Genomic DNA, 21,812 nt, shown 5'->3' on the forward strand with positions numbered 1-21,812 from the left:
TCTTTGTTCAGAAGCTGTAACCTGCTTTAGATAACAGACCACTATCCTGAGCGACCTCTGGCATGTTGAAAGCTTTCAAATGTTGTCCCTCATACACATACTGACTCACCCGCGAAGGCCAAGAGATTTGTGGGAATGACGCTAATCTCAATCACTGATTGGACAAAACGACCCACCTAAAGGAGCGAGGGCGTGTCGTGCCAACATTGAGGGGGTTCGATTAATCTCGCCCGGGCGCAGGTGTGTTTTGCACCGGTTGAAAGTTGATTGCATTCGATTTGAAACCGAGCTGGCGCCAGGTGACCCGCTCTGTCCAACGGGGGTCGGCTCAAACAAAAGTGATGTAATTAAGCGCGTTTAGTAATTATTAGGATTATGTTTCCCATGCAAAAGTGATTGTTAAATCTTTCTTCCAAATGAAAACTAGTTAGAAATTTGAAACATTTATTTTATGGAAAATGATGTTTCTGGACGATGCACCATGCTCGATTACTGTTCGATTTGAGAAGGGCGCTCCTCCGGATGCCGTGATGGGCTTTTGCCCGGTTCAACACGGGCCAGCGTAAAATAACTCCCCCATTGGCCTAGCTAGTAGCTAACTAGCCTCGGGACTCGAAACTCACCCAAATATTAAGAACTTGAAAACATCAGCCCTGGATGTCAGGTATGCCCAGTTTTTGGTGAACTGCTTTCCCCAATATTCAAGTAACTGATAGTATAGTTCTACTGTCTCAAGCGGTGATCAAACACAGGTCGTCGCGACAAACTTGCCCTGGTTTGGCTAGCTAGTTAGCTAACATTTATTCCTTGATCAGGACTCTGTTTCATTATTACATTACACATAACGAGTCATTGGACGAAGGCGTCTTCTGTGCGGGGGAGTATTTTGTAACGACACTCGGTCTGAACATGAAAACGATTCGCTTGCGGTACGATTTTGCAAGCATAGTGACCTTGTCTTTAATATCAAAGATAAATATTTTCCAAACAAAAGGTTAAATTGTTCCCACACGGCCATATTTCCATGTTAACGTTAGCTGTCTGCGTAAACAAACACTATCTGCGAATCCGAACACCTGTGTTAACGGAAGACAAACGACACAAACATGTTGTCACTGAAAAATACTGTCCGCTGCAACTGTTAAACCGCTACAGTAAGTGTATTTTACATTTGTGTAATTGTTTTAATGTGATATGAGAGGGATTTGTGTTTCTAGAACCGTACCTCAATTGAGAATCGATTCACGTTTAGATGGAGTATTTGGCTGTTTTGGCTTCCAGAGCCAATTCGCCTTAACAACATATAAGGTCCTTGGACTAAGGAGTAACGTTAGGCTAGGTCACTTTCTTTTTTACTGGGGGTTGCAGTTTCACGTAACTTTCGAGTCCCAACAGCTCTCAGAATGCGTAGTAATTATCGTCTTGTCTTTTAATTTTGTCACATGTACACTAACCCATCGTAGCAGGCGTAAAATAAACGTACATGCACAGATTCATTGGGACACAATTACAATGCCTATGTAGCTAGCTAACTACATACCTACATACCTAACATCCTGCAGAACATGGTTGGCTGACTAGCTGTTTTTCGCATCGACGATGGAGCATGCAATCGGATACTTTCTAGTTTGAGTTAGCAGACTTGATAGAAGTGAAGTGCTGGCTGTCAGACTCGTCACCAACAGACATAATGTTTGGAAGCTAACGTGACAGTGGCAAAGGCAGGGTAACGTTTGCTGAACGGGGATATTTCAGGATTAACAGCCATTTAAATCAGGGGGATTTAATGTGTGTGCTGCATGGAGATGATTAGTCGTCTGCTAACAGTAGGTCACACAACCTCCTACAGCCTGTTTGTAGACACGGTCCGTGTAGAGAAGGCTAGGCTTGTTTTGGTGCTAATAAGATATGTCGTGTTTGCTTTAAATATATTATCTACAGAATATTTGTATGTCAGGTGGTGTTGATTGTACCGGTATGTACTTTTGTGCGCCTCTGTCATAGATGGGGGGTGTGTAGAGTAGCTAGCTAGGTTGTTGAAGGTTGTAGTAGAACTGTGTTCTAATGCTCAGGTTCCACCATTGCCTTAGAACTGTTTTCAGTGTTCTAACGGAACAGGACTTTCCCCGCAGGTGTTACGTGAGATCTGTGTGGATGAGGGTGCTGTTGTATATTTCTGAATACGTGTGTGTGTGAGAGAGAGACCCGTTTTGACCTCATTAGTCAGTACTGGGAAATGAAGATGGAGTACAGTTGACAAAATTGTCTGGTTTCAACACACAACCTGCCACTCCCTAGACATACACACACTTCTGTGGCGTGCAACAACTAGCTATGTAAAGAACATGTTATTGTCACACCTTGCAACAATATGTTGTTCATGGCGGCATTCGTGTTAGTGACTTTGTGTGTGTAAATACTAATAGTTGAAGCTTGTGGTGTTGGTTAATGCTATTGATGTAATCTAGTAGTTGTGTAACGTGCTCTCTGTTTCCCTATGTTTCAGGAGGTGGTGTGATAGAACACAGGACTGAGAAGACCTGCAGTTGTCTGAGTGGCTTCTTCTTTCTGCTGTGGCATCATGGGAAAGCAGGCGTGTCTACGGTGGTTTCAGAGATGGGAGGGGTTTTACCTGCACTGTTACAAAGACTAGAAAAACAGCGAATTGATCCAACAAGACTGATCTCACCTGTGGATATGAACGCTCTCTTAGACTGACAGAGCACTGAATAGTGTATACAAGATTTGAGAGCTTTTGTATACAGGCTTTTTTATTTTTTTAAAGCTGCATGTGGGCTTGGATTCTTACTGGGCAGCTTTAGATTTCTTTTGTTTTGTCCCAACTGCTGCTGCCTCCCCAGAATATAGACCCTGGGAACTCTCTCCTTTGCAAGCATTCTGTCACACTTTTCTCTGTCTCACGCAATCACATTGCCTCACACACACACTCAGTGCCTAGATACACCTTGTACAAGACCAGAGTTCAGTGGATGGTCACTGCTCTGCTAGACACCTCTGTTCTGTTGTTTTACAGGCAGTCCTGCTACTACCTCCTCATTTCTGCCCCCCCCCCTACAAGAGAGTTTGTAAATAGTAGTGATAGATGTAGTTTTTCCTCCCTGTGGAGGGTTAGGGTTTGTTTGTTGTCTCACCAGGTCAGGAAGTGTTTGTGCTTGTGGGTCTTTGTTGCAGTAGACAGGAAAGATTTGGTTGGTTTATGTATATTGTTGCACCAAATAAGGTTACATGAAAGCCATACAGAAATATTTATAAAAGTTGCAATTATTTTTGTATAATATTGTATAGTTTTGTTTTCAAAAGATATAAAATGTATAGCTAGCTATCTAGCTAGCTGTAGATATACCTGCAAAGATCTACACATATGCAAACAAAGGTGTAGACTTTACTATAAAATAAGCGTTTTAGTTTAAGTGGTTTTAGTGGCTGAAGTGCAAATATCTGGCTACCTTTCTTAAGATGTTTCTCCCAAATGGCTGCTTTCTGTAATAATATTATTTCTGCTACCTAAGACCCTTCCCATCTACCATCATGCCCCCTTATCCCATACGGACACTGAGGTCTTCCCTCTGACCTTTCCAACATCCTTCTCTTTAGATATACCTCTTCTACCTCGCTCCCTCCTCTCTCCCTCCCTCTGATGCCGGGGTTCAGTAGTGGGCGACTAGGTGGGGAGGTGGGTGGCCCCGCCTCCTCTCCCCCCTGCCCGTTCCGACCCAGTCGCTACGTTCCCGTCTCTGCGGCCACCTCTTTCCTGGTCGGCTCCACCACGCTCTTCTTCTGCTTCACGTGAGTGACACACACACACACACACACACACACACACACACACACACACTGAATTCCATATAAAATATCTGTCTCTCACCCCATCCCTTTCTCCCTCCAGGTGTCCGTGGTTGTCAGAGCATGTTTCCTCCGTCATTCCCATCTATAACGCTGTGGTCTTCCTCTTCACCCTCGCCAACTTCTGCATGGCCACCTTTATGGACCCAGGGGTCTTTCCCAGAGGTAAGCAGAGTGTGTGTTAGAGACGCATCTCTTAGGTGTAAAGAAAGTGTTTCAGTGTGTGTGTGTGTGTGTGTGTCTTCACAGCGGAAGAGGATGAGGATAAAGAGGATGATTTCCGCGCTCCGCTATATAAAACGGTGGAGGTTAAGGGCATTCAGGTCCGGATGAAGTGGTGTTCCAGCTGCCGTTTCTACAGACCGCCCCGCTGCTCACACTGCTCTGTGTGTGACAACTGTGTGGAGGTAAACACACCCACACACTACTCCAGACTGCCACTTTGCTAACACTACACGCGGTATGACAGGTGACAACTGTGTTGTAATAAGTTGTCAGAGGCAGCAGTAGAAATATTAGCAAAACATCAGTTATTTCATTGGTATTTTTGTTGTTGTCTTATTTCTTGACCCTTTTGTGACCGTTTGACGTGTGTGTGACCTGGCAGGACTTTGACCACCACTGCCCGTGGGTGAACAACTGTATTGGGCGCAGGAACTACCGTCACTTCTTCCTGTTCCTGTTGTCCCTGACGATCCACATCATGGGTGTGTTTGGCTTCGGCCTGCTGTACATCCTCCAGCACCAGCACCAGCTGGACAGTGTTCACTCCTCTGTCACGTATCCTTATAGGCCGTGTCTAGACTTGACAGTTCATGCAGCTTTAGTGTTCTGATCATGGAGTTCTGATCAAGGATTTCTGAACTCGTCATGCATCTACACCTACATTTTAAATGTGTCCACAGTTTGTCCAGATTCCCTTTTCCCGCGCTATATTCAATTTCCAGTATGCATTCTACAAACGGTGGAATAGGCTAAATATGATAACGCAACAGCAACTGATGGCAGTAGCTAACTACTGTAGCTAACTAGCCGGCTAACCTCTGTTAGCTAGCAAGACGGGTTAGCATATTAGCTAGCTGGTTAGCATTTATGAGGCCAGCAAACATGTTCCTCACACGCTAGGAACGTATTTCCTCCAACGTTATAATGAAAAGGTGCCTCTCGGTCCCAAAACCCCATTTTTCTGGAGTCTTGTGGGAGGAGCGCCGATGACATCGCCCACTCTATATGCTTTCGGTAGCCTGATTGTGTCCAGACTGAGGAGAAATCCACACACAATGCATCCCTGACCAGCTCCTGAAGTGGTCAGACAGATCAGAACACAATCAGACCACAAAGTGACTTTTCAATGCGATCTTCCTATTCTGATAACAGAAGTCACATGTTAGTATCAAGTGTAGACACGACCATAGACACACACACAGTCTTGTTGTTGCGCTGATTTAGGTTGTGTCCTTGACTGTGTGTTCCCAGTATGGCTACGATGTGTACAGCTGGCCTGTTCTTCATCCCAGTAGCAGGTCTTACTGGTTTCCACATGGTACTGGTAGCTCGGGGTAGGACCACTAACGAGCAGGTACGTCTGTCTATCTGGGTGTGCTCCTCTGAGAGGCCCGACGTGATCCAGATTATCTAAAAATGGATTCATTCTCTCTCTGTCTCTCTGCCTCTCTGCCTCGCTCTCTCAGGTCACAGGGAAGTTTAGGGGCGGGGTTAACCCTTTCACCAATGGCTGCCTGAGGAACGTCTCACACGTGCTCTGTAGCTCTCAGGCTCCCAGGTTAGTGACCGTCTCTCCTTCATTCCTCCTGTTTTCCTCTGCTGTTCCAGCTTCTTGTTGAACAAGCCCATAAGGAACAACTGTGTGGCTTAAGAGTTATGGTTGTTAACTAAGTAAAGTATCTGACTATATATATGTGTATGTGTGTGTGTGTAATGGAGTATGAAGTTAGTGTGTTTCAGTGGAAAGTTTCAGGGTCATTCATGTGTTTTCCCATCTGTCAGGTACGTGGGGCGGTGGCGGGGCAAGCAGACAGTGGAGGTGCAGCCTCCCTTTCTCCGCCCTCCTCTCTCCGAGGCGCAGCTAGAGGCCAAAGTCCTGGACAACGGCATCCAGAACGACCACCACAGCACCCGGGTACACACACACACACAAACAGATCTAACATACAGGGGTTTTCACAGATGCAGCTCTCGCTCTCATTTGTGTCGTATGAACAGTCTTGTCCCTTTCCTGTCCCTGTCAGTCTAAGAGCAGTTTAGAGCAGATGGAGAGCCAGTCAGCAGATGCAGAGCCTTCACCTGCTCCCAAACCGGAGGTCCGCTACCCTGGCCTGCCCCGCGCGGACACCGAGGGTGAGCAGTGAGCGCACACACACTAGCTCAAGTATCCCACACAGACGTGCTGTCTAGTTTGTAACACTGTTTTTTTATATCTAGGTATTTAATTTTTTCCCTCAGAAAGCAGCCTGCTGTCTGAAGGCCCGTCCACTCCCTCTATGTACAAGTACCGGCCGGCCTATAGCAGCCCACAGAGGAACCACACAGCTCTGACGCACCCAAACAAGGTACACGTGTACACACGTTAAACAAGAGGTCAAATCAGTTGATAGATCACCTGTAGAAGGATTAAGCCGAGGGCATCCATGTGGTACGAGCAGAGATTTCTGACAGACCCCTCTCTCAGGTCCTGTCCCTTCTTTCCTTTGTGCTGAACTCCATCCCCCTCTCTTTTACTTTGAATTGATCGCTCAGTGGCCATCGATTTGATGAGTAAGTCTGTTATCTCTGTGTGGGTCGTGAATCTCTGTGAAAAGGTTTGTGCTCGACTTCATCTACTTCAATGCTTGTATCATCTTAGGTGTTTGTTCCTGTGGTGCTGATGTTAGTGGTCTTGATCATGACCCACACACACCCAGTAGTCCTCCGTCTTGCTGGCTCTCTGTAGAAACGTCTGTTGTCTTCTGTTGAGGAATGTCCCCTCAAAGTAATCCCTTTTGGAACATACGTTTCCACCCTCCCTCCCTCTCTTCATTCTACCTCTTACTGTTCTCCTTGCCTCTCTGTCTCTCTCGCTCTCCAGATGATTCGTGGGGACAGTCTGGACTCTCCCTCCATTCTCCAGTCAAGTCGCCAGCCCAGCTATCGGTCTGAGCCCAGCAGCCTGGATGGGGGGTCGGTAATTGGTTTGGCGGCACGTGGAGGGGAGAGGGGCGAGGGCCCCGGGGGGTCCAGTGGGACGGGTGGGGAGGTTGCGGGGGGCATCTCCGGGTACTCCCTAGGGGGGCGGTCGTACACTTCCTACCCCTCCTCTCTGGTCCTGTCCACCGGTGGCTCTCACTCCTCCAGCATGCGCTCTGCCCACACACACCATAATACGCTGGGCACGCTCCAATCAGAGGGCACCACCGACACCAGCTACAAGAGCCTGGCCAATCAGACACCTCAGAACGGCAGCCTGTCCTACGACAGCCTGCTGACGCCGTCCGAGAGCCCCGAGTTTGAGTCGGCCGCTCACGAGCTGTCCCCACAGAAGCCCCATGCCCCTGCAGCGTTTCCCCCGACGATGACCTCCTCGCCGCCCCTCGGGGTCAGGGACGTTCCCTTGCAGGGGTACACCTCACCCTTCCTCTCAGCACAGATGGCCCAGCAGAGAGAGGGCCAGCTGCTCCAGGGCTCTGCCTCTTTCTCCTCCCCCAACAGGGCATACCTCCGCGCCGTCAGCCCTCCCCCGCCGAATCCCCCACACGCTGCCCACCCCGAGACACAGCACCACCTCCTCCACCAGGACTCCAGACACCCACACTTCCGTGCCACCTCCTCCATTCGTCCCCTTCCTCCCGTCTCTGAACAGCCCTCCCCCTCCTCCCCGCATGCCTGTTCCCCAGACCCCCCTGTGTCTCCCCCGCCCAGAGGCCCCTCCCTAGGGAAGTCCCCCTCCTACACCGGGGAGGCAGGGCTCCAGCACAAGGCTCGGCCAATGGGAGGAGGCAGTTTGTCGGGAGAGGGCGGAGTCGGAGTGACCCAGGCTCCACAGTGAGTAGAGATCTGAGCCACGAGCCTGCTACTCTTCATCCTCTTCCTCCCTGATTGATCTATATGAGCCCTCTTCCTCCCTGATCTGTGTGAGTCTTCCTTTTCCTCTTGATGTCAGTCCGTTTCTGCTGGATTTTGTGTGTGTGTGTGTTTGCCTGTCTATGAGGAGTCTGTCTTTTTAAAGTTGGATCAAAACCATGCACGGGTATAAATAACTGTGTAGTAGGATAGATGTTTGTATCTGTAGTCTGTCTACTTGATATAGAGGCATGCAAGTATGTGTTTAGGTGTGTGAAACAGGAGTGATTGTGTTTGTTAGCATGAGCAGTTTAGCATGCTACTGTTTTCTCACTCTGTCTATTTCTGTGTCCTTTTTCCTCCTTTTCAATGATCTTTCTGCTCTTGTAACCTTATCGTAAGGCCTGTTCTATTAGTCTATTTATGAATCGGATCTACTCACCTCTTCTTCTCACTCCTCCCTCTGTTACCCCCATCTACATCCTTAACGGCTATCCAATCAGATCCACCTCTCGCCCAGGCTTGGCCAATCACAGCACATCCAAACCAGTTGGGGGGGTGAAAAAAGTGACTGGCGTTGGAGGGACCACCTATGAGATATCGGTTGGAGTGCCAGACATCCGCCCCAGCCGACGATAGAAAGAAGATTGTTCCACTGGACAGATTCCAGTGCTCTTACTCTGAGGAGACTATGGAGATGGTTATTCACTCACGTGCACACACACAATGAAAGGACTATCCTCTGTTCTTGGTCAATATGGAGTGGATAGTGGAATAGAAGTGGTACTTCAATGACCTTAGTATCTTTATAATGACACTGGCCATCTTTTACTGACGATCATTTATATTGGATCAAATGGCGACTGAAGTGAAACTCTGAATGTTGATCAGTAATGGAATGGGTCAACCTCTCCGCAGTCTGTGAGCCATAGACTGTATAACAGGAACCTTGTTCTGACAGCTGGGTACTAAACTCTATAACGCATATATACAAAGATGATTTATTTCGGTACGTTAGTACATGGAGAATTTATCCGATAAAATGTAATCCTGGAAAGGAGGGTATTTGAGCCAATCGGTATGGAGCCTGAGAGGGCGCATATGGACTGGTGACCAATTGTGGCGCTCAGTGGTTCAAGACTTCCTGTCCCATTCAAATGGATGGACCAATCACAATGGATCACCACTCCACAGTAGTCACTAATGTAATTAGTCTGCAGCGAATATTCAGACTGCAGAGATGATGCCTCAACCCCTGCAAACACAGTTTCATTTGAGTTTTATAAAGCTTTTGTTTTTTTGTTTTTTATATATATATATATATATATATATAAATGCCTAAAGAATCTTTAAGAATTATTGGGTCAATTGTTCAGATGCTGGAGATAGCGTTTTGGGGTTTGTCAATGACTAAGAATGTGAGTTAGACTAATTGCTTGTTTTGATTGATGGCTGTATCAGCCAGTCATAGAGCTCGCTGCAGTTCTCATCCAAAGAGATTGGTGATCCTATATGACGGCCAGCTGAAGAGGCCTGTCACTGAGGATGTTGAAAGCCACATAGAAAATGTTTATTCTGAATCATAAATACAGTACAAGCCTCTTCATGGAATGTCCACTAGAAATGTTTATTATTGATACATTATGTGAAATCTCTCTTCGAAGCTTTTAAATGATTTGCCTGTCATTTTGTCTGTCAATCAGTGCTAGAAAAACTTTAAGGATGGTCAGCCAAACATGTTAAGAGTGTGAGGGGGCATATTTATTTTACTGGACAGGAAAACCTTTGAGTTCTGAACACAATTCCAAACCAATCTCTATATCCAGGAATTGGAAGAAGTTGCCCCTACACATTGAGGCCTTTTGCCCCTAATTGTTAAGGCACTAAAGGAGGGGAAGCTGATTCTAAATGTATTCCCAGAAGGGGAAACTTCTACCCAGAGACCACATCCCTATCATAGTGCCTTGTCCTTAGATTCTAATATAATTGGAAAATTCCAACATATCAAATTCTGGGGGGTGATATAAATATAGGTATGCTGTAGTAACTTTTCTTTGTTCATAGATGTATGACATGTCTAGGAGGGGACAGATGTCAGGGTTGGTTTGAAATTGAGGACTGTTTTGATCAGTTTTTGCCTTGAGACCATTCGTAGTAAAACAAAGCGGTTTTTTTTACATATATTTTAAAGTATTTCTTACAACTATAACCAGGTAAGAATTTTATATTTTAATTGGTTTTGTTGACGTTCTGGCCTCTTGATTTCCTTATCTGCTTTCTGTTTTTTTTATCTCTTTATGGTACAGTTAACATTTTGCACATGAATATGTTTAGGAAGGCACAGTCAGAAACAGGAGTGTGTGGTTGAGAGGAGAAGGTGGTATGTTTAATCCAAGCCCACTACATAGTTGGATTGTCAAAGCTAGCTGAATGTAGCACGTTTTATGTTCAGGGAATTCTGAAGCACACAAACTATCAACCAATCACACAGCAGTGTGGCCACAGTCAGTGTTTGTATGCAACCCTAACCCCCCCCCCCCTCGCCATGTGTACAGTAGGTGTGATTGTGTGTTGTGTTGAATGCACTCCCAGTGTGTGTGTGAGAATATCCTCGTCAAATGCACACCTGGTTGATATGAGTACAAGCAGTCAAACATACAGGGCTAGAGAGAGTCTTACTTTCTCCTGGTGGGGAAGGGGGCTTTGAACAACAGAATATACGTGAGTAAATAAGAATGCTGCTATTGTTGTGGGCTATGCTGAATGGAGAGTGTCGGAAATATTTCTGATGAATATGTAGAAGACATTTCCAAAATGGCCTTAAAAGTTTAAGGTGTCTTCTCAGAATAAAAGGTCAACCTGACGGAAAAACGGGTCTGTCTTCAATCAAAGATCAGCCAAGAGCGTATGGGGCTGTCGGAGCGTTGAAAAGTTTTATTTAACTTTTGGCAGAACAGATTATAGCCTATAAACTGTCAGTTTGAATTCATTCTTTGGTGTTGAAAAATATGACCCAAAAAGCAGCAGGACATGAAAAAAACCAAGTGAACTGAAAGTCACAGAATAACTAATATGGATGAATGAGTGAGATGGTAGTGTAAGGCATTTTCATTTAAATCATTTAAAGGCCCAGTGCAATCAAACTTGATTTTCCTGTGTTTTATATATTTTTCCACACTGAGGTTGGAATAATATTGTGAAAATAATGTTAATGCCCTTTTAGTGTAGGAGCTGTTTGAAAAGAATTCCTGTAATTTCAGCCTGTTTTGATGGGAGGGAGTTCTGGCCTTCCATGGTGACATCATGTGGTAAATTTAATTCCCAACCTCTTACAATAACTCGTTTTCCCTTCCCCACTCAAACCGCTCCCAGAAAGTCTGAGCAAAATTCTTGCTTGAGAAATTTCTATTTGTTTTCTACCATTTTGTTTTAAATTGATCACAATTTAGGTACTTAATTGTTGCGCAGAATAATCGTAATCTATTGAACTGCTGCATTGGACCTTTTTAAGGCATCAATAATTAGGACGGTTAGATGTTTCTGTTTTAGATGGCTCATTCTGCCCCAAGTCTTGAATGAACTTGAATACTGGTAGTCTGATAATACAACAGCGATATAACAGACACAGGCAGATTGACTAGCAGTGAACTGGTAGTGCAACCCTGTTCTCCCTTCGTCGCTACTGGTTTTTCTTGCTCTCTGCTGGGGTGTCAGGTTCAGGTTGAGGCTCTTCGCTGCCCTCTGGTAGTAAGGGGTTGTCCTCGCCACGACCCTTCTTTATCTTCTTTGACGCCTCGTAGAGCTCGTTCAGGTTGAACTCGCGGATGATGTTCTCCTAGAACAGAATGAGACACGGGTGTGTGAGTGGGGACCCAAAGCCATTCACACACTTCAAAAAAGTATGGCGCACACACAGATTAGTGATTCCCACACAACACACACCTCGCTGAAAGTCCAGGACACTGCTCGACACTTATTGTCCACCATTGGACGTCTCATGACCTCCCGCCCTGACTGGAAAAGCACCAATGAGGGGAGCTGCTTGGCCAGAGGGGAGGTGCTAACCTTGTACCTGCAGAGATGGGCAGAAAAAGTGTCAAGACTATAGAAATAGGTGGTCCCTTCTCATCTGACTTCTAGACAGACTGTAAGACTGTAGACTGCATGTCAATGTAAATGACATTTTTTTGCATTCTGGTGAAAATGTAGTTTGTAAGAGACACTACCAACATCAGAGGGAAAGTCTTACCTCTGAGCCACCTCTCCGTACCGGCCAGCGTCTATCTTCCCAAACCGCAGTCCTGCACAGTTATACCTGCATAACAGAGGAAAAGAACAAGAGACAGCCATGTTTAGTTAACACAACAACATTAGAAAGATGTGTTTCACTGGAGGAAGAGTAGAGGAGGGGTGAAGTCACGCAGATAGAAGAGAGATGGAGCGAAAGAGGAAACACCAAGAATACTAACTTGAGGGAAAGGTCGGCAAAGACGGGGGCGAAGGACTGACACTCGGGAGACCAGTTTGCATAGAACTCAACGATCCACGTCACGCGACTATCATGATTCAGCTCCTCCTGTCCAATGGGATTAGACCAGATCAGATTACCTGAGTAGATCACAATCACTGTATCAGTAGTCTGGTTCCCAGCCAGGTGTCTCCCTACTAATAGTATTGTCACTAGGCTGGCAAGCAAGGATACTAGAGCAGTAGAACATGTATTAGCAACACTTAGCCTGTTGTAAATAAACAAAATCTAATGCTCACTTACAGTCAGTAATATGGTAATGAGAGTCTCAGTTAACTAGACTCAACAGCCTACAGTATGGTGTCTCGTCTTCACACTCAGTTAACTAGACACAACAGCCTACAGTATGGTGTCTCGTCTTCACACTCAGTTAACTAGACTCAACAGCCTACAGTATGGTGTCTCGTCTTCACACTCAGTTAACTAGACTCAACAGCCTACAGTATGGTGTCTCGTCTTCACACTCAGTTAACTAGACTCAACAGCCTACAGTATGGTGTCTCGTCTTCACACTCAGTTAACTAGACTCAACAGCCTACAGTATGGTGTCTCGTCTTCACACTCAGTTAACTAGACTCAACAGCCTACAGTATGGTGTCTCGTCTTCACACTCAGTTAACTAGACTCAACAGCCTACAGTATGGCGTCTCGTCTTCACACTCAGTTAACTAGACTCAACAGCCTACAGTATGGCGTCTCGTCTTCACACTCAGTTAACTAGACTCAACAGCCTACAGTATGGTGTCTCGTCTTCACACTCAGTTAACTAGACTCAACAGCCTACAGTATGGTGTCTCGTCTTCACACTCAGTTAACTAGACTCAACAGCCTACAGTATGGCGTCTCGTCTTCACACTCATGGCTGTCATGTCACATCTCAAGTCTTGGATCAACCCACTTACGTCTATGGTCTTTTCACTGAAGTACTTGATGTACTCTGGGCCCATGTAGAGTGGCGGTTTGCAGGTCATGACGAATGCTTGGACAGGAAAGGAAACAGAAACATTCTTGACATTGTAGAATGTATACTTGGTACTAACCCTAACTCCTAACCCATGCTGTCAAATTCACTCACAGAGCACAGACAGACTGGTTGCTTTCGACAGTAAAGTCAAAGTGCAAATCAATCCCTGAAGCAAGCACCAACTTCCTCTGGTCACTAGTTATAATGCATATTAACTGACTGACAGCAGTGACATGAAGGGCAGTGTGACAAGCAGCTCACCAATACACAGAGCGAAGTAGAAGATGCCCAGTCTGATGTCCAGCCTGAAGAAGAGGATGACGTTGGCCACCTTACTGAACATAAACAGGTTCCCTGCATGCTGCTCTAATGTGACTGGAGAACAGGAGAAAGGTTAGGGTTCATGACAGAGAAACAGAGGGGGGGGGGGAGACTGGGGGAAGGAGTAGCGAGAGAGGGGGGTACGAAAAACTGGGGGGATGAATAGAGAAAGGGGGGAGGGAGAGACTGGGTGAAGGAGTAGAGAGAGAGAGGGGTAAGAGAGACTGGGGGGATGAATAGAGTGACGGGGGAGGGAGAGACTGGGGGGGTGAATAGAGTGACAGGGGGAGGGAGATAGTACAGAGAGCAATAATAAGACTCAAGGATAGAAAAGAGCGGAAGGGGGGGTAGGAGGAGTTAACAAAATAAACAGTACCCCCCTCACAACTGTATTCTCATGTTTACAAAGCAAACACATTGTCAAGAGCCAATGAACAAGCAGATGAACCTTGGGAGTGCTGTAATCTCAGGAGATGGTTTACAAGATGTGAGGGACCGGGTTTGTTGGGAAAATTGAAATAACAGTGTATGTGTTTGTTCTGATGTTTACTGTTTATACTGTAAACCACTGAGAGATTTTCAGTGACAACAGTGGGCTCACCCCTGCTACATGGCCAAACCTGTGTGTGTGTATTTGTGTTTCATTCTGCACCTACTGGCTCTTCTGTTCTTCATCATGACAATCGCACTGAGAAACATAAGAATCTCCACTTCTCTCTGTAAGACATAGGCCCCATAATATTACATACAGGTATTGCAACATTTACGGTAACAATAAACCCCACAGGATTTAGCTCAAGAGCAACTCTACCCCGACACTGACCCAGTCAAAGTCGCATGGGTTCCCGTCCTCCCGTTCTGTGTTGAGGTTTTCGCAAAGTCCCGGACACTTGCGAAGTATGAGGAATGCGGAGGACATCAATATAGACAAGATGTAATAAGGCTTGAAGAGCCATTTGTATATTTGAGGTAAGTGGTAAAAGAAAGCAATAACTCCGGTGATCAACCCCATGTTCCCTCAGCATGAGAGAAGAGAAAGAAAGGGGGTTGAGCACAGTGACAGCCGTTCTTATTATACCTCAGTGGTGACAGCTGAAGCACCAAGCGTTCAACCAAAGATTGCGCAACGTGAATGAGCGCGACATATGACACTTGACTGCGCATGCGGACACTGACAGAAAAGCCAAAACCTTGTTTTGTACCTGTTGTCGTTCCGTAGACGGTCGTTTCGAGCGGGTACTCTAAAACATAAACAACGTTTTTTTTTTTTAAATATCGAGGAAATTGGTGAAACAACACACACAGTTGCTAAAAGTACACGAGATAACGTACAGGATCAGTGTAGTAATGTGACAGGAGATGTTTCGTCTCAGTCGTGGAAATGATTCTCACCGGTCAGGCGGACCCGAACCCCCAGAGGAACAGGCAACTGTTGTTCAGCAAAGTCACGGAGAAGAGCCTAGAGAAGTTTACATCCGATGCCAGGTACATATTCTATGAATAATACATTTGGCCATACATCACGTTGAGCTGAATTTTTTTTTTTCACCCTTGGGAAACTAGCTAAAGTTAAATCTGTCTGAATGTGTCGTCAGTTTTCACAGATTTGGCCACACGTTCAATCCGTTCTATAAGAAGAACCCGCAGGTGACAGAGAACATCCATAAGCAGTTAAGACAATATTTACAGAGGACTTTACAGGTTGGGCACCAACATCAACAAACTGATCGATGAGGGGGAGCTACAGTGCAAACTGGATCAGCTGAACAAGCTAGAAGAAGCTGCTGAGAACAGCCAAGACCCAGCATGGTTAGTCACTGTCTGCCACCATAGAAGATGTTGGCCTCTTTGTTTGTGTCTGTATGCTGCCGTACCTAGTGTCTTCCTCCATCTTGGATTGTCCTGTAGGTGTTTTCACCTTGTAAAGTCGGACCTTAGATCAGTGTCCAGGGGCACTTCTCTTCGTCCTACTCCACCTCGTGTCCCCTCAGGCTTCTCAGTGGAGTGCCTGAGCAGGACCTGTGTAGTTTTGTGATGCCTTACTACTTGAAGCAGGAGGCGTAGCTGCGGAGGGAGCTGAAGAAGATTTAGCAGGAGAACGCTGTGCTGGCTCAGAGGGTGCAGGCGGGCAGGGAAGGAATCACCCAGACCGAACAACGCATTGCAACAGCTGTGGAAGGTGAGTGTAACCGGCGTCACTGTGCTCGCTTGGCAGCTTCACTTCCTCCCTCAACTTGCCTCTGACTGGGATTGAACCTGGGTCCTACGCCTTCACAAACACATTTGACCGCCCGATTGACAGCATGCAAAGCAGTTGGGCCCCTGAAAAGGATCCAGTTCATTGGTGTCATTTCAAGCTGTGGGGTGAGTTTATCCAGTATGATTTCACCCCATTACATGAGTGAGAGAGAATCATGATGCATTGGTGCCCACATTTTATTTAAACTTTATTGAACTAGGCAAATCATTTACAATGACGGCCTAACCCGGACGACACTGGGCCAATTGTGCTCCGCCCAGATCCAATGAGTTGTAAATGGAATGGAATAAATGAGTAGGTGTACACTTTGGCTTTGGTTTAGCTGTCAAAAAAGAACAGATGTTATGAAGATTAGGCTGTCGAGGCTGCCCCTGCTATACAATGGTGATTGTAACACACATATTTTCATTAGTCTGCGTCCATAGAGACTAGCCTGGGCCTACTGTAGGAACATATTTGAAGGAATTTTTTTTCACTGTCTGTTTTTGTCAATTCCTGCATCTTTAGCGAGTTCCAGATGCTCTCTTCCTCCCTCTGCCCACCTGCGACCTTTGATGACCCTGAGTACAGCCCTGTACTAAAGCAGATTGGAAAGGGGGATACCTAGTTACTTGTACAACTGAATGCCTTCAACTGAAATGTGTCTTCCGCTCTAACCACTAGGCTTTGACCAATTTGAACCTTAACATGTTACAGTTTTGTACTTAGTATACCAGTTCTGTTTTATTCTGTGCTTTGTGCTCTGTTTTTGTCATTAAATAAACACCCAATAAAAAACACATTTGCCTTCATTTAGTAGCTAGAGTGCTTAATCAATCAAGTATACTTGATGAACGTTAGAAACGTACACTTTTGTAGTGGGGGGTTCGGCCATCGTCAGTACAAATTTGGTCGGCCAATATATTCCTGGTATTACGGTACTTCTCCAATGGAAAATATGCATTGACAGTATGCAACTACCACAAAGGAGTAGAGACGAATTAAGCGTTTGTTGTCAGATTATCGTCTGTAGTCACATGTGTACAAAACTAACCGTATCGCTTTAGGAAGACATCGATTTATTAGTTATTTAAATGTATTACTCGCAATAGATATGACGGAAATGTTTTCAACTCTGTATGGGCAAAATGATGCTCAGGGACCTCCTCGATCATCGTCTCTGGGATTTGGACCGGGAAATCCACCACCCCCTCTGCCGCCAAACCAAGTCCCGATGGCGGCCCAGATGCCACCTCAGCTCGGGGATGAGGGGCCTGCTCTACGGAAGCCGGGAGCCATGAACGAACCTTTTTATTTACTGCGAGAACTACCAGGTACAGTTAACATTTCAGTGTGGGCACTACGTAATATGTTTATTCGTACCCGAGTGGAGGATTTGAAGTGATTTTTAGCTAGCCCCTTAGGTTATTTTCTAATAATAACATTAACTAACGTTAGCCTTTCTGAGCTAGCTGGCTATTGGCTAAGAGCCCAGCTGCGAGTAGAACGTTAATCTGGTGTGTGTGTGTGTGTGTGTGTGTGTGTGTGTGTGTGTGTGTGTGTGTGTTATATTGCTATATCAATTTCGAAGTGCACTTCCTACATTAGCCATCACAAGTTACTCCCTCTGGAGTCTGGACCCTAGTAGTATGGTACATTGACGTCCGTGTGGACAAACTCTGGATCTTGTTACTGCATTGACAGTGTATTTAAAAAATTTGCCTCACAGTGGGCAATGAGCTTACGGGCAATACCAACCTCATCACCCATTACAACCTGGAACACGCTTACAACAAGTTCTGTGGCAAGAAAGTCAAGGAGAAGCTCAGCAACTTCCTGCCAGAGTTACCAGGTGAACTACCATTCATCACCTTTACTATGTCTGTGTGTGTGTGTGTGTCTGTCTGTAAGTGATTTCTGTGGACCCATCCCGCTGAGTATCCCACCTCACTTGCCTCTTCCCCATCTCTCCCTTTTCTCTGACTAACAAATTCTCTCTTTTCCCTCTTTCCTGTGTCTGTAGGTATGATAGACTGGCCTGGTACCCAGGATGGCAGTTCGTTGCGCTCTCTGATAGAGAAGCCTCCAGTGTGTGGCAACTCCTTCAGCCCTCTGACCGGAGCCAGCCTCACCGGCTTCAGACTGCACACCGGACCGGTAGAGAGAGAGACACACACACACACACACACACACACACCTTCCTTTGACCACAATACTCTAATTTTTAGGGTACTTTATTCATCCAACACTAGGCCTCCGTATCATTTCTATACTGTTAACGATGATGTTAAGACATTATCTACTCTGTGTGTCGGTGTTCCAGCTACCGGAGCAGTACCGACTGATGCACATCCAGCCTCCTAAGAAGAAGAGCAAGCATAAGCACAAACACAACCGACCACAGGATCCCATACCGCAAGGTAACGCATGTGTACACACACACACACACACACACACACACACACACACACACACACACACACACAACCATCCCATCAGCCTTTGAAACCCTTCTGTCTTCACAGAGACGCCCTCAGACTCTGACCCCAAGAAGAAGAAGAAGAAAAGGGATGATGACCCTGACCGCAAGAAGAAAAAGAAAGACAAGAAAAAGAAGAAGGTAAGACTGCTGCCCTGACCCTTTCTCCATCTCTTGCACCGAAGTTGGTATATAGGAGGCCTATAAGCCTGCAACCTTGTCCCGGGGCTAATTGCTCATATACGCCTGGAACAACAACTCAAATGTGGGAGTGAACTAGGGCTTTCCCCAACAAAAAAAAGAAAAAACCTTTGTCTATCAAGAGTCGTCTGTTCTTTCCACCGGTTTTAAAACATGTATTTTTTCCATACATTGACACAACCTATGTATTTTAATTAAATCGACTATATACACTGAGCTTGTCTGATGTTTTAAGCAAACTGTATGATGAAATAATTGAGACACACAAATGACTGGAGACAGCGAGTGACTAGCACCCGTTGTGTCTCCCTGCTGCAGTGACCACCACAGAACATCAACTGTGTGTATAGCGCCGTCTGTGTTGCTGAAGCTGCAACATAATTAGTCACTTCTGACTGAAAAGTTATGTTCCTCCGAAATCCCTCATTTGTTTAGGATAAACATTCTCTTTACGTGACACATCTATGCTTCGCATGCACGTGACCAATAGAGCCTGACCTATAGCACATCATAATCACGTCAATAAATTGGTTATAACAAACCCTGAACGCCGCAACACGTGTGACAGCAAAATGGATGCAGAGGACCTGACAAACTGGAAACGGGGGAATGTTTACTGTGTGCAGGAGGTAAAGGGGAAGACAGATGTGTGGGATAAATGTTACTAGTTGTGGAAAATACTGGAGATCAGGAAAAATAAGCTATGGCGCAAGCGCTGCGTGCATATTAGGCCTGTGTGGGCCAAACAGGTGCTGTTAGATTACAATATCATTTTTCTGACCGTTTAGAACAATGTTAACAACACTAAATAAATGTATAAGCGTACCAAAGAGTCTGTAACTAATTAAAAAAAACATGTAAATCCTTTATTACAGCAAAGACTAAAAACAGTAGCATTCATTTGTGAATGCAATTTCCAAAATGGAACGGTTTAGGCCTATTTATTGTTTACACAAATTATTCAATGGTCGCTTTATTTTATTTAAAAACAAAAAAATGCTTGATTGCATTTCACATCATGAATGACTCGTATGCTGTGTGATGACATGAATGAATAAATTATTGAGACAGTAGCCTATATAAGTATTGAAATATAGGCCTAAGTAAGTTACGGTATTAAGACTAAACAGGATGTGCTCATAGGCCTACAGCTTGATGGTGGTTATACAAGGCTGATATACTTAAGCAATAAGGCACGAGGAGGTGTGGTATATGGCCAATATACCACAGCTAAATGCTGTTCTTAGGCACAACGCAGAGTGTCTGGATACAACCCTTAACCGTGGTATATTGGCCATATACCACAAACACCCGAGGTGCCTTATTGCTATTATGAACTGGTTAACAACGTAATTAGAACAGTAAAAATACCTATTTTTGTCATACCCATGGTATACGGTCTGATATAACACGGCTGTCAGCCAATCAGCATTCAGGGCTCCCAGTTTATAATAAGCCTACTAATGATAATGGCATTACTTATTATTATTATTATGATCATGATAATAGTAATAACATAAGGAGATCAAGAAAAAAGGAGGGTGGTTATTATTATAATTTTTTTAAATGGACAATTTGGAACAGTTTAAACAGCACTAAATACATTATATTTAATACCAGAGATGCTGGTCTAACGAAAAAAAGCTTATTACAGCATAGCAATGATTAAAAACAGACACTATATGGATGATTTATAAAGCCAGGCACATTTAAGTTAGGCTATTGATTATAGACTTAAGTTGGTTTCCTCTCTTCACTTTTCTAAGACAGTAAGGCAAGGGCTGTTTTCTTGTCTCCTCATTCCATCGTTGCCTCCGCCGCATTGTTCTCAACACCAATATGCTGATTAACTTTGCTGTTATACACGTAGCAACGTGTTCTAGGAAAAGGCACAAATTCAACAGCGCACTGATGTTTCAGAACCGCGGACAGCAACTGCTATCCAACGTGGGAGAAAGCACATCTGTTATAAAATAATATTTTTATTAGTGTTGCACCATTGTTCCTACTTAATATAATCATATACAATTTCAGTAGCACGTCTTAGACTGATTGACTGTGCCATCCCCACGGCCTCCACAATGGATTACTCCATCAGACAGGAGTCTTGTACACCATGATTTGTATTTTAAATAGATTTTTTTGCTACTGCTCAACTAAATACATTTCGGTCGACCGACAGCCTATCGCGCAAACAGTCGACTAAATAATAACATATTTATCATTATTTGATCTTAGCAAATCACATGACTGCAAGCTGTGGCTCTAAATCAGAAAACATGCGGTATGCTAGCAAAATAATTGACCCAAGTTTGAGAGACTAAACGCTAGCTGTCTACCCTTTTGAGTTAGCTAACTTAACATATTGCTGGCTATACATCAACATTTGTGTGGTCAACGTGTGTTGCATGTGGGGAAAACTTACTGTCCCAATAAAAACATAATGGACTGAAATCTGCAGAAAAATGGCTGAAATCTCCATATTGCATCCAACGAGCGCATACAGGGGAACATAAACAAAACGGGGATACGAGTTCAGAGGGAGGTTATTGGAGTTGAAGCCAATGGTTATGGATCGGCACTTTTTCTATAGTATTTCTGTCTGTCCTTACAGAACCGCCACAGTCCGGACCACCCTGGCCTGGCTGGCTCTCAGCCCAACAGCCTCCGATAGACCAGAGACAACAAGTGTGTGTTTTTTTGAGAGAGAAGCTGGTACGAGTGTGTTTAGAAGAATCAGGAAATGTTTAGGAGAGTATGTATTTAGATACAAGAGATAATGCTTGTGTGACAGGGAGGGGAAAGACAGTCTATGTATGTGTCGTCAGTGTGTGTGTGTGGTAGATTGGATGTCAGCAGTGTAATATTGTTTGAGGATGAGAGACGGAAGGCCACTGATATTCTGAATGAGTGTATATTATGTTCCCCTTTTTCATTTGGTTGTGATATTTTCTGACCACATTATATTCCAATAAACGCTGATTTTTGTCCATGCTGCGTTGATCCTCTTTGTCTGTGGCATGGTTTTCTCCCTGACGCCTCAAGGGTTGCCTTTAGTGATATGCTGTTTCAGTCTTGGTAACAGGACTCTTCTACAGGTAAAGGGGAACTAGCGAAGTCAGGAATATGCACCGGCGTGTTTACAATCTGAAAACATCCA

General features: G+C 45.0%; 3 protein-coding genes across 7 annotated transcripts; 2 read left to right on the forward strand and 1 right to left on the reverse strand.

Annotated features, from left to right (window-relative positions):
- The first annotated feature begins 349 nt into the window (after positions 1-349).
- Positions 350-10,783, forward strand: LOC106611662 (palmitoyltransferase ZDHHC5-B). 5 transcript variants are annotated; one of them, XM_014212104.2, is made up of 13 exons: positions 350-664; positions 2,507-2,604; positions 3,616-3,807; positions 3,908-4,029; positions 4,114-4,271; positions 4,472-4,644; positions 5,341-5,443; positions 5,556-5,647; positions 5,872-6,004; positions 6,114-6,222; positions 6,328-6,434; positions 6,950-7,902; positions 8,424-10,783. In XM_014212104.2, exons 2-13 carry the CDS (start codon positions 2,582-2,584, stop codon positions 8,557-8,559), a joined length of 2,301 nt encoding a protein of 766 aa, XP_014067579.1. In that variant the 5' UTR covers positions 350-664; positions 2,507-2,581; the 3' UTR covers positions 8,560-10,783. The 5 variants fall into 5 exon arrangements, 4 of the variants coding, with proteins under 4 accessions (XP_014067579.1, XP_014067583.1, XP_014067580.1 ...); XR_006771041.1 differs by lacking the exon at positions 350-664 and adding an exon at positions 671-1,154 and having other exon boundaries at positions 6,950-7,991; XM_014212105.2 differs by lacking the exon at positions 350-664 and adding an exon at positions 671-1,154.
- Positions 10,784-10,839: 56 nt separating this feature from the next.
- On the reverse strand, positions 10,840-14,864 carry LOC106611665 (thioredoxin-related transmembrane protein 2-B). The gene is made up of 8 exons (XM_014212112.2): positions 14,557-14,864; positions 14,390-14,450; positions 13,674-13,787; positions 13,351-13,427; positions 12,390-12,496; positions 12,170-12,235; positions 11,863-11,992; positions 10,840-11,755 (listed from the first exon to the last, which is right to left on the reverse strand). Exons 1-8 carry the CDS (start codon positions 14,743-14,745, stop codon positions 11,600-11,602), a joined length of 900 nt encoding a protein of 299 aa, XP_014067587.1. The 5' UTR covers positions 14,746-14,864; the 3' UTR covers positions 10,840-11,599.
- A 2,056-nt stretch (positions 14,865-16,920) lies between these two features.
- md19b (Mediator of RNA polymerase II transcription subunit 19-B) lies at positions 16,921-21,642 on the forward strand. Its single transcript, NM_001146654.1, is given in 6 exon segments — positions 16,921-17,306; positions 17,702-17,824; positions 17,996-18,129; positions 18,296-18,392; positions 18,498-18,592; positions 21,267-21,642. Coding segments are annotated over 6 exon segments (729 nt in total). The 5' UTR covers positions 16,921-17,086; the 3' UTR covers positions 21,327-21,642.
- Positions 21,643-21,812: the final 170 nt, after the last annotated feature.

This window comes from Salmo salar, chromosome ssa09 (assembly GCF_905237065.1).
Source record: "Salmo salar chromosome ssa09, Ssal_v3.1, whole genome shotgun sequence".
Taxonomy (NCBI): domain Eukaryota; kingdom Metazoa; phylum Chordata; class Actinopteri; order Salmoniformes; family Salmonidae; genus Salmo; species Salmo salar.